This window comes from Bos mutus, chromosome 12 (assembly GCF_027580195.1).
Source record: "Bos mutus isolate GX-2022 chromosome 12, NWIPB_WYAK_1.1, whole genome shotgun sequence".
NCBI lineage: Eukaryota > Metazoa > Chordata > Mammalia > Artiodactyla > Bovidae > Bos > Bos mutus.
Window position 1 is genome coordinate 50,483,163 of NC_091628.1, and position 11,820 is coordinate 50,494,982.

Sequence of the window (11,820 nt, forward strand, 5' to 3'; positions counted from 1 at the left end):
TCACGAAACTATCTCAGTTTCTTCAGTTTTAAAGAACAGATAATAAATTCTCCACTCTACCACACTATGTAAGAGGCTGACCCATTAATGTTTGTTATTAGTTATTAACTATCTGACTCCCCCAATAGATTATAAACTTTGTGAAAATTGTCTGTGTACCACTATATGCCAAGTGATTAGCAAAGTGTGAGTTTGCTAATATTCAAGAAACGTTTGTTGAATGAGGACTTCCGTGGTGGTAAAGTGGAAAGGAATCCACCTGCCAGTGCAGGGGACACAAGTTCAATCCCTGGTCCTGGATGATTCCATGTGCTGAAGAGCAACTAAGCCCGTGTGCCACCACTACTGAACCTGCACACTTACAGCCCATGATCCACAGAAAGGCACCATGATGGGAAGCCTGTGCACCACAGTGCAAGAGGAGTCCCTGCTCTCCACTAGAGAAAGCTCGCATGCAGCAGCGAAGACCCAGTACAACCAAAGAGAAATCAATAAATTAAAAAATTCGGTGAATATTACAGACTACTTCGCCATTATATTTTCAGTGTAAATTAATAAATATTTTGAGTTATATACCCATCTTCACTGAATTTAGTCAGCATGAATCATTCCTCCTAAGGCAAGATTATTGAATTGATTTTCTCGAGATGTTGGCCTAATAGACCCACCTATATTATCTAGAAAATGCTGTGTATCATGTTTACTTCTTGTTTGTTTGCTTACTATTACTTCAGAGGCAGACTTGAATACTGGATTAATCATTTAATTGCAGTTCTTGGTTTCTGGCACACTTTCATCATTGTTCTAAATGTAGCTCTCTTTTTAAAAAATTTTAACTTATGTATTTACTTAATGACATAATAAAGACCATGAACTTACTTCCCAACCTGAACAACTAACTAGACATGACCAGTTTACATCTACTTTGGTTCCTCGTCTGCTGCTGCTGCTAAGTCACTTCAGTCGTGTCCGACTCTGTGTGACCCCATAGACCGCAGCCCACCAGGCTCCGCCGTCCCTCGGATTCTCCAGGCAAGAACACTGGAGTGGGTTGCCATTTCCTTCTCCCCTGCCTCTATCTTCTAGCTTGAAAACTAGAGGGAATCACTGACCCTGCTTTTGGTTTTCATTCCCTTTGTTTTTATGTTGTAAACATAAACATATGTTGTTGTTTAGTCACTAAGTCATGTCCAACTTTTTGTGACCCTATGGACTGTAGCCTGTCAGGCTCCTCTGTCCATTGGTTTTCCCAGGCAAGAATACTAGAGTAGGTTGCCATTTCCTTCTCCAGGGGATCTTCCTGACCCAGGGATGGAATTCATGTCTCCTGCACTGGAAGGCAGGTTCATTACCACTGAACCACCAGGGAAGCCCTGACCAGGTTGAGTACTCCTCAAAACTGCCAAGGTCAACAAAAACAAGGGAAATCTGAAACACTGTTACAGACAAGCTTAAGGAGAAGTGATGACTAAATGTAATATCCTGTCCTATCCAGGATCCTGGAGTAGAAAAATATATTAGGTATAAACCAAGGAAACCTAATGAATCAACACTGGTTCATCAGTTGTAACAAATGTACCACACTAATATATTAGGGCTTCCTTTGGACTGCAAGGCGATCAAACCAGTCAATCCTAAAAGAAATCAGTCCTGAATATTCATTGGAAGGACTGATGCTGAAGCTGAAGCTCCAGTACTTTGGCCACCTGATGCGAAGTACTAACTCATTGGAAAAGATCCTGATGCAGGGAAAGACTGAAGGCAGAAGGGGACAACAGAGGACGATACGGTTGGATGGCATCATTGACTCGATGAACATGAGTTTGGGCAAGCTCCAGGAGTTGGTAATGGACAGGAAAGCCTGGAGTGCTGCAGTCCGTGGGGTCGCAGAGTCTAATGAGCTACTGAACTGAACTGAATATAAGATATTAAGGGAAATGGTGTGAAGTATATGGGAACTCTCTGTACTATCTTTGCAATTTTTCTAAAATTTAATAAAAAAATAAAATTTAAAAATTATTTGAAAAGATAATTCTGCTTAAGCACCTTTAAAAACAAAGCACAAGCATGTTGGAAGTTTCAACTATCTTGTCTTCTGCTCACATAAATCTGGTGTGTATGTTAACCTGTCTCAGTAGAAATGAAAGACGAAATTAAAATATTTGGGTTTTACTTAATGAGCTTGGGGATAATCTGTTTCTCTTTGGAAACTAAATGATCATTTATACATTTTCTAACTGGAGAATGAGGGATTTTCCAAAAGTTTACATTTAAGTCAAGTGTTTGAAACTTGAAACCCATTTTCCCACAGAAATGTTGTTACAAACAGTGGTTAATTCCCAGGCTAACCACTGAAGCTCCTTAAAATCATAATAAGCAAAATGGATGTTTTCAATGAAAAGTGTAAAAACTGTACTATGGAAAAAAAAACACAAAACTTGCCTTTGAAATTCAGTAGATAAATTTAAACATGCAATTTAAATTTATTCTCATCAAATTCATCACCCAGTGTTTGGATTAGAGGCTTACTCTGGGCCTCTTTGCACATAACTTGAAACACCAAGAATGAGGGTGGGAGAGAAGAGTGAAGATGTTAAACTCGAGTTGGTGGGCGATGGAAAGATTCTAAGCACAGTCTGGGAATTCAGGTGTATGGTTTTAACTCAGATTGGGCAGGCAGGTTTCTATTCTGATTTTGGGGGAGCAGGGGGCAGGCGGGTACAGTGAAGTTGCTTGAATATTCATTGGAAGGACTGATGCTGCAGCTGAAGCTACAACCCTTTAGCCACCTGTTGCGAAGAGCCAACTCGTTGGAAAAGACCCTGATGCTGAGAAAGACTGAGGGCAGCAGAAGGGGGTAACAGAGGATGAGATGGTTGGATGGCATCATGACTCAATGGACGTGAATTTGAACAAACTCCAGTAGATAGTAAAGGACAGAGAAGCCTAGTGCACTGCAGTTGCAAGGGGTCACAAGGCTGGACACAACTGAGCAACTGAACAACAAAATGAAGTTGGTACCCGAAAGGACAGTAGGGACAGAAAAGGGCTTTGCCTTCTCGTAATCCTACAATTTTTAGTGTGCTACTTCGCAAAGGGTGGGTAACGGAGTACGTCTGTGGGCAGCTGGTAAGCCATGAAAGACCAGTCAGCTAACCCTTCATGCTGGTGGGGTCTGAGTACAAGGGTGGGCAGCTGCAGGCAGTAGACCTGGGCTCCTCACACTAGTGTGCTACCAAGCAGAGGACCAAGAAAGTGGATTCACGTTACACACCTGCGGGTATGCTGACAGGGTGTGAAGTGGACTGAAAACTCCCAGCAGGGAGGGTCAGAAGAGGAAACAAAGGTAAGAGGCAGAAATGAAGTTTCCTGCAGTGGTGCCAGCCAAAATGTCAGACCCCAGCTGGGGTCACCATTTCTATAGGAAGGCCTGTTTGATGTATTTCAGGTTTGTCTATCCTGGTTTGGGGATGCACTACACATTTGTTAAAGATACATTATACCATAAAAAGAACTGTAAGGACTTTTCAGAAGCATACATAAAAACCAACATTTTTATCGAGTATTTTAACAATTTTTTTCAGTCTTTATTTTTTGGCCACACCATGTAGCATGCTGGATCTTAGGTCCTCAACCAGGGATGGAACTTACACCCTATGCATGGGGAGTGTGGAGTCTTAACCACTGGACTGCCAGGGAAGTCTTTTTTATAAAATGGTATTTTTTAATAATACAATATGAACTTAAAAATAATTTTTTAATTGCTCTTCCTCTCCCTCTTCATATACTCTCTCCATCAATGCTTATAATCCGGTAAACATCTTTCCTTGATTTTCCTAATTTTCCATTAAGAATTCAAATATATATTGAGTACATTTTACATGGTTTTATGAAATAACTGTTATGTGTTAACACCAGGTGTATTGTCAACACATATTGATAATGACAAGTGAGTGATATGCTATAGCAGAGATACAGTGAACTTATTCAACCATTTATTCAATTCTTTATTATAGACAGCCACTGCTTCCTTTACTTTGCTTTGTACTGCTTGAGGAAATGTTACAATAAAAATCTTCATACAAATATCTTGTTATTCAAGTTTATGCTCACTTGCTATTGTAACAAACACTCTAAAAATCTCACCAGCTTACCACAACAAGAGTTTGTTTCTAGCTGCCATCCCTGCCTGGTGCAAGTCAGGCTGTTACCATGACGAGTGTGCCTCCAGTCTTGATTCAGGGGATCCATCTTATGGGTTCACTATCTCAGATCTCTTCGTTTCCAGCAGTCAACATGAGAGAAAGCTTGGAAGACAAGGAAAGGTTTATGACAAAGACTGGATGTGGTTTGGGACACGTCTGCCCCAGATTCCACTGGCTACAACCCAATCAGAGGCCCCAACCTAACTGCAAGGGAGGCTGGAAGATGCAGCCTTCCTGTGTGCCCAAACTGGAACTGGGTGAACATTTAGCCAAATTTGCAAATGTTTTTATATAGATTAGTGGCTTTATTCCAAAGGATGTATTTCTCAACTGCAATTTCTGAGTTGCAAAATTTCTACATAACATGTGTGTCTATATCGCTTTGCAAAAAAGATCATAACTCCTGTCAGCAGAGTACGAATACTCAGCACCATTTTTGCTTTTCTAAACCTCCCTTCCAAAGGTGCTGAAAGACTAGAAACTCAATTGACCAGATTCCTGTGTCAACAGGATCCTGGTTTAACTTCCAGCAATCAGAGGCACTCTCACTGAAACTAGAAGAGTGAAGAAAGCAGGTAGCCTTTATTTCATTTCAACATGCTGACAGATGGCAGAAATGGCCTGTATAGTGGCTTCCAGGTGACATCCTGCATTGTGCAGAGATTACTGGCAGGGGCTTTCCCTGAAATTCCTGCACTACTGGATTTTCTAAAAGCCAGCAATAATTTCTCCTCATTCCCTCAGTCATTCTGACAGTTAAGTGAACATCTCATTTCTTGTATAAAAACCTCTTCTTACTTCAAATACTTAAAGAAATTTGTTTGTAGACTATGAGCTAACTTACACATCAACATAGCAGGTCTTTTATTTTTGTTTAGGACCCATTTTTTTCTCACATATGATTTTTAAATTCTTATATTTCAAATATATTTGTTTTATATTACAGTTGTGGAATTGCTGTCTTCCCAAGCCTTAGTTAACATAAATATTCTGTAACACTTCTACTTTTTATATTTTATAGTTAAATCATTAACTCATCTGAAATTTACTTTTGTATGTGCTGTAACTGCTAGTATTATTTATTAAATTGTTTTCTCATCCAACTGAAATACCATCTTTGTCTCAAACATCCTTATCTGTTTCTAGGCCACGTAGTCTATTCCAGTGATCTGTTTAACTGAGCAAGCCATATAATATTGCCTGTTGTGGTTTTATAAAATATTTTAACTGTTTTACAAAACTAAATTCAAGAGATTACCCAACACAATAATCTGTGTTACCAGGTTAACTCGGTTATATATAAATTCTTAATAAAACTTATCTTTCTATGTCTGCATATACTTGAACTTTCTATAATATTAATAACAGAAACATCTGAATGCTTGGCTAATATAAGGGAGCAATGGCCAATCCTAAGCTGATTCCAAATTTTTGAGAAGCAGCAGCCTCACTCTTCTCACGAACTGCTTTCATAGCAAATGAATGTTATAAAACTGAATTTGTAAAGTAACATTATCCTAATCAAATACTACTTTTGCCGTTTATATGTACTTTATATATAAGACTGTACTATAAAGGCATCTATGTAAGAGCTTGTTTATAAAATGGGTAACACTACCAGTAATTTTTAAAACTGTTGGTTTAATACATAAACTTGTGTTGCTTTTACTATTATTCAACTGTTTATTTTTTATTAAGATATAATTCACATACCACAGAATTTACCCTTTAAACTATCCAAATCAGTGGTTCTTGGTACATTCACAAAGCTGTGCATTGATCACCACTTTGTAATTCCTGTTTGTCTGATTTTTTTATTATTATTTTAAAAAGTGGAAAACCAAAAGTATAATTTTCATTCAATAAATATCATTCGATCCTTAAGCAGCTTTGTTGCAGAAAGTGAAGTCCGTGATTTTAGATTATTTTCGGTTTAGAATCAGTTTTCACACAGTTTCAATAATTGCAGCAATTTCCTTGAATTGTCTGTAGAAATTCTGAGGAGAAAGGGGGAAACAATATTAATTTTGCTTTTAGAGGATTCCTTAGTTCTTTTAATTATATCTGTCCAGCGGAGGGTCTATAACTTATTAAATCTACATTTTAATGTTAAATCCTCAACTATTATTATTCGAAGGTTACTATAAGAAGCAAAAGGTGTAATCTGGTGCAAGCAAAACTACTACTGTAGGGTTGAATAATCAGCTCATAAATAAACTTTCTGAAAGCATCCAACAAAGTTCTTTGAGACCACACCAGAAAGATTTATTAAATGTCCAGCGCTGTCACAGACAATAAAGACTTTTAAAAAATGACACATTGGGTCCCAGGCTTTGAACCAGTTTTATTTAGTGAAAGACTGCATTTCAAGGTGATTGATAGAGGCTGTCTTGTCAATTACAATAAGAGAGACCCAACACTAATAGCAGCTTATATGCGTGTGTGCTCAGTCATGTCTTGACTCTTTGCAATCCCATGGACTAGGGCCTGCCAGGCTCCTCTGTCCACGGGATTTTCCAGACAAGGTTACTGGAGTGGATTGCTGTTTCCTCCTCCAGGGGATCTTTCTGACTCAGGGATCGAACCAGCATCTCTTGCATCTCCTGCATTAGCAGGATTCTTTACCACTAGCACCACCTGGATTTATATCCTCATATTTTCCCTCTTCTTTGGACTTAATTCTCTATTTTGCTTCTTAAAAGAGTATCTGTATTTTGTTTTAATTCATGTGTAAATTTATTATTTTTAATAATAAATTTTATTATTTATTAAAATAATAAATTTTAATAGGAGGAAGTAAACATTTGTTCAAAAACATATACTGATGATCATAGTTTCAGCTACTAAAGATATTAGTCAAAAGCTCAAAGAATGTTCCTTCATCCTCAGTTTTGTAATGGGACTAACAGGCTCTGACTGCCTGGTTAGCTATCAGCCATATAAGAACTAACTTTAAAACAGCTGTCCCATTTGTGATCTTTTTCCTGAGAAAATTTTAAGAGGTAGAATCTGGGAGCAAAAATGCAGCAAAGAAAAATAAGAATTAGGCCAGTATTATAAATTACAAAAGGACTGAGACCTGTATTATTTTTTGAAGTGGATTTGGTCTTTATATTCAGCTGAAGGCTACTCATATCACATACACTGCATTTATTTCTTTTCAACCTTGTCTTAACTGCTTCCAAGACACCACTTCACACTAATAGTGTTGAGGCATGACCCTTTTTTGTTCTAAAGTGGACATATCAGTTCTAAGAGAAAGAAATTAAAAGGAAAGAAAATCCTTAAAATCACTACCTCAAAAAGATATCTGCACTCTCAGATTCAATGCAGCATTACTCACAATAGCCAAGGTGTAGAAACAACCCAGGTGTCTACTGACAGATGAATGGGTAAAGAAAATGTGGTGTGTATATATACACAGTACTATCCATCCTTTGAAGAGAAGGCAGTTGTGCTATTTTTGACAATACGGGTGAACCTCGAGGACAATATGCTAAGTAAAATAAGCCAGCACAGAAAGACAAATACTGCATGATCTTACTTATACGTGGAATCTAAAAAAAGTGAGATTCATGGTAACAGAGAATAGACAGCAGTTACCAAGGCTGGGAAGGTAGAGGACATGAGGAAATGCTGGTCAAGAACTTTTCAGTTACAAGGTAAGTAAGCTCTGGAGATCTAAGGCATAGGTGATGGCCACAGTTAATAATATAATAATGTATTACATATTTGAAATCTGCTAGAGAAGAGATTTCAAGTTTTTACCACACACACACAAAATGTTAACTATGTGAGATGATGGATATATTAATTAGTTCGACAGTAGGAATCTTTTCATAATGTAAACATACACCCAAACATCACATAGTATGCCTTGCAAGTATACAATTTCTGTCAATTTTACCCCAGTAAAGCTGGGGGGGAAATACAGTTTGTAAAAGAAATCAAAAGTATCCCAGAGGGCTTTCCCTTGTGGCTCAGTGATAAAGAATCTGCCTGCCAATGCAGGAGACATGGGTTCAATCCCTGGTCCAGGGAGATCCCACATGCCTTGGAGCAACTAAGTCCGTGTGTCATAACCACTGAAGCCCACATGCCTGTCCTCCATAACAAGAGAAGCCCATGTACTGCATCTAACCCCTGCTTGCTGCGAATAGAGAAAAGCCTGAGCAACAACGAAAATAAATAAATTACAAAAAAGCACCCTTGAGTGGTATATGAGGAGCTTTTCTTAAAAAGAAGTCTAGGGTTCCAGTTCAAGATGGTGGAGTAGAAGGACGTGCACTCATCTCCTCTTGCAAGAGCACCAAAATTGCAACCAGCTGTTCACTATCAACAGGAGGATGTTGGAACACACCAAAAAACAATACCCACATCCAAAGACAAAGAAGCCACGGCAGAGGGAGGGGCACAATCCCAATAAAATCAATCCCATATCCACCAGGTAGGGAACCCAGAAACTGGAGAACAATAATACCAAAGAGGTTCTCCCACTTGTGGAGGTTCTGAGCCCCATATCAGGCTTTCCAGCCTGGGGAATCTGACAAAGGGACTAGGAATTCCCAGGGAATCTGACCTTGAAGGCCAGCGGGATTTAATTATAGGACTTCCATAAGACTGGGGGAAACAGAGACTCCAGTCTTGGAGGGCACAAACAAAATCTTTTATACACCAAGACCCAGAGTAAAGGAGCAGCAAACCCACAGGAGACTGAACCAAAACTACCCGCAAGTGTCAGGGAGTCTTCTGTGGATGCATGGGTTGGCAACGGCTCACCACAGGCATGGAGGCACTGGTAGCAGCAGTCCTGGACGGTCCCCCTTGGCATAAGCCCTCTTGGAGGCTGTCATTAACCCTACCATAGAGCCCACAGACCCCGGGGCTGGGTCGCCTCAGGCCAAATGACTAACAGGGAGGGAGTGCAACTCCACCCATCAGCAGGTAATTGGATTAAAGATTTACTGAGCAAGGCCCTGCCCACCAGAGCAAGACCTAGATTTTTCCCACCTTCTCCCTCCCATCAGGAAGCTTACAGATGCCTCTTAGCCTCATCCACCAGAGGGCAGACAGATGAAGCAACAAGAACCACAGTCCCACGGTGACTAAGACAAAAACCACATTACAGACAGTTAATCAGGATGACAAAGTAGAGAGTTATAACCCGGATGAAGGGACATGATAAAACCCCCCAAAACAATTAAATGAAGTAGAGATAGGCAACTTTCTAGAAAAAGAATTCAGAATAATGATATTGAAGATGATCCAGGATCTCAGAAACAGAACAGAGAAAATGCAAGAAATGTTTACCAAAGATCTAGAAGAACTAAAGAACAAACAAACAGAGATGAACAATACACTAGAAGGAATCGATAGCAGAATAATGGAGGCAGAAGAACGGATAAATGACCTGAAGGACAGAATGGTAGAAATCACTACTGCAGAACAGAATACAGAAAAAAAAAATGAAAAAAAAAAAAAAATGAAGACAGCCTAAGAGACCTCTGGGACAACATTAAAGCACCAACATTCGCATTACAGTGGTCTCAGGAGGAGGAATGGAGAAGGCAATGGCACCCCACTCCAGTACTCTTGCCTGGACAATCCCATGGACCGAGGAGCCTGATAGGCTGCAGTCCATGGGGTCACTAAGAGTCGAACACGACTGAGCGACTTCCCTTTCGATTTTCACTTTCATGCATTGGAGAAGGCAATGGCAACCCACTCCAGTGTTCTTGCCTGGAGAATCCCAGGGACGGGGGAGCCTGGTGGGCTGCCGTCTATGGGGTCTCGCAGAGTCGGACACGACTGAAGCGACTTAGCAGTAGGAGGAGGAGAGATAAAGGACTTGAGAAAATATTTGAAGAAATAATAGCTGAAAACTTCCCTAAGATGGGAAAGGAAATAATCAACCAAGTCCAGGAAAAGCAGAAGAGTCCCAGGCAGGACGAACCCAAGGAGGAATACCCCAAGATACACAGTTCTTAAACTGACAAAGATAAAATATTAAAAGCAACAAGGGAAAAAAGACACACAACATACAAGGGAACTCCCATCAGGTTGCCAGGTGATTTCTCAACAGAAACTCTACAAGCCCGAAGAGAAAGGCACGACGTATTTAAAGTGATGGAAGGGAAGAACCTACAACAAGGAATACTCTACCCAGAAAGACTCTCCTTCAGATACGATGGAGAAGTCAAGAAGTCAAAAGCTTTCCAGACAAGCAAAAGTTAACAGGTTCAGCACCACCAAACCATCTGTACATGCTAAAGGAACTTCTCCAGACAGGAAACACAAGAGAAGGAAAAGACCTACAGAAAATACACTTAAAAGAAAATGGAAATAGGATCGTACATATCGATAATCACCTTAAATGTAAATGGATTGAATGTGCCAACCAAAAGACACAGACTGGCCAGGCAGATGAAAACATATGCATGTATGCACTTCGACTTACCACATCACTCTGCTTGACCCCCCAAAGTGCATGTAATTATTTTATACTCTTAAGTTAATCATGTTCCCATTATGGCTTGCAACTGTAATTATCTTTTCTTTTTTGTCTGGCTATTGATTGTGAAAACTGATAAACATCTTTTACTACTGTGATTATATAACTATTACTCACTTAATACCATTGTATCATGACTGGTCAACAGAAAAATAATAGAATTCTGTATCACCAAAATTGCTATTTAATAGAAAAACTTGTAATCACTTTTTAAAATCCAGATGCATATGAGAATTATCTTGGTTTGGTAAAAAATACAAATGCCCAGGTATTACTTTTTTTCTTCAAAACCCCAGATATGTTTCTAATGAGCAGCCATGTTTAAAAACAACTGGACTATATGATGATCTTTTATTTTTATCTAGTTTGTTCCATTTTTTCTATTCCATATTCAGTGCTCCCATTTCACTTAGTTTATACTTTCCAATGTCTCCAACTTCTCTCTCTCTCTTTTTTAAGTTCCTTCTCAGGTCTTTATCAAGTGTGGTGGAAAAGCTTTTGTATACATATATATGTGTGTGTGTATATATATTATATATATATATAGTATGTGTAATATATATATATTTTAGAAAACATAAATTTTGTCTAAAAAAATTATGACATTTTGATTCCACTTGATTTTGTATGAATAGAATGCTAGATTTCTAATCTAAAAGAAACAGCAGATCTACAACAAGCAACAAAGGTATACTGTATAGCACAGGGAACAACAGTCAATATCTTGTAATAACCTATAATGGAAAATAATCTCAAAAATAATATATGTATATGTATAACTGAATCACCCTGCTGTGTACCTGAAACACTGTAAGTCAGCCGTACTTCAATACAATATATATATCAAGAAGAAAAAAGAAAAAGTCTGGGACCAATATATTTTCAGTTTTATAAAGAATTCTCATTACATTTCCATTTCATTCATCTTGGTGGCCTTTCTTAGATTATTTGACTTTTTTAGAGTAGGAAGAGTTGTAATTAAGAATTCATATCTATTCACTCACCATAGGCATCAAAATGAACAAACCAAGACAAAACTCTAAGGTCAGTTAAATTAGCCAAAGACAAAGCATTTCCCTGTATGTACATTGAAAAGGAAATCTG

The 11,820-nt window shown here is 38.7% G+C and overlaps 1 protein-coding gene across 5 annotated transcripts in view; it reads right to left on the reverse strand.

Annotated features, from left to right (window-relative positions):
* The window catches only part of COMMD6 (COMM domain containing 6), a 33,776-nt gene that overhangs the window by 21,014 nt on the left and 942 nt on the right, over window positions 1-11,820 (reverse strand). For 3 of the 5 annotated variants that reach the window (XR_011466323.1, XR_011466324.1, XR_011466325.1), the window contains exon 2: window positions 4,155-6,202. Coding sequence is in view for 1 of the 5 variants with exons in the window: in XM_014476816.2 (XP_014332302.2) it covers window positions 6,152-6,202 (51 nt within the window). In the remaining 4 variants the exon portion in view is untranslated. Of the gene's footprint in view, window positions 6,203-11,820 lie in introns of all 5 variants that reach the window. The other 2 variants (XR_011466326.1, XM_014476816.2) reach the window with 2 other exon arrangements.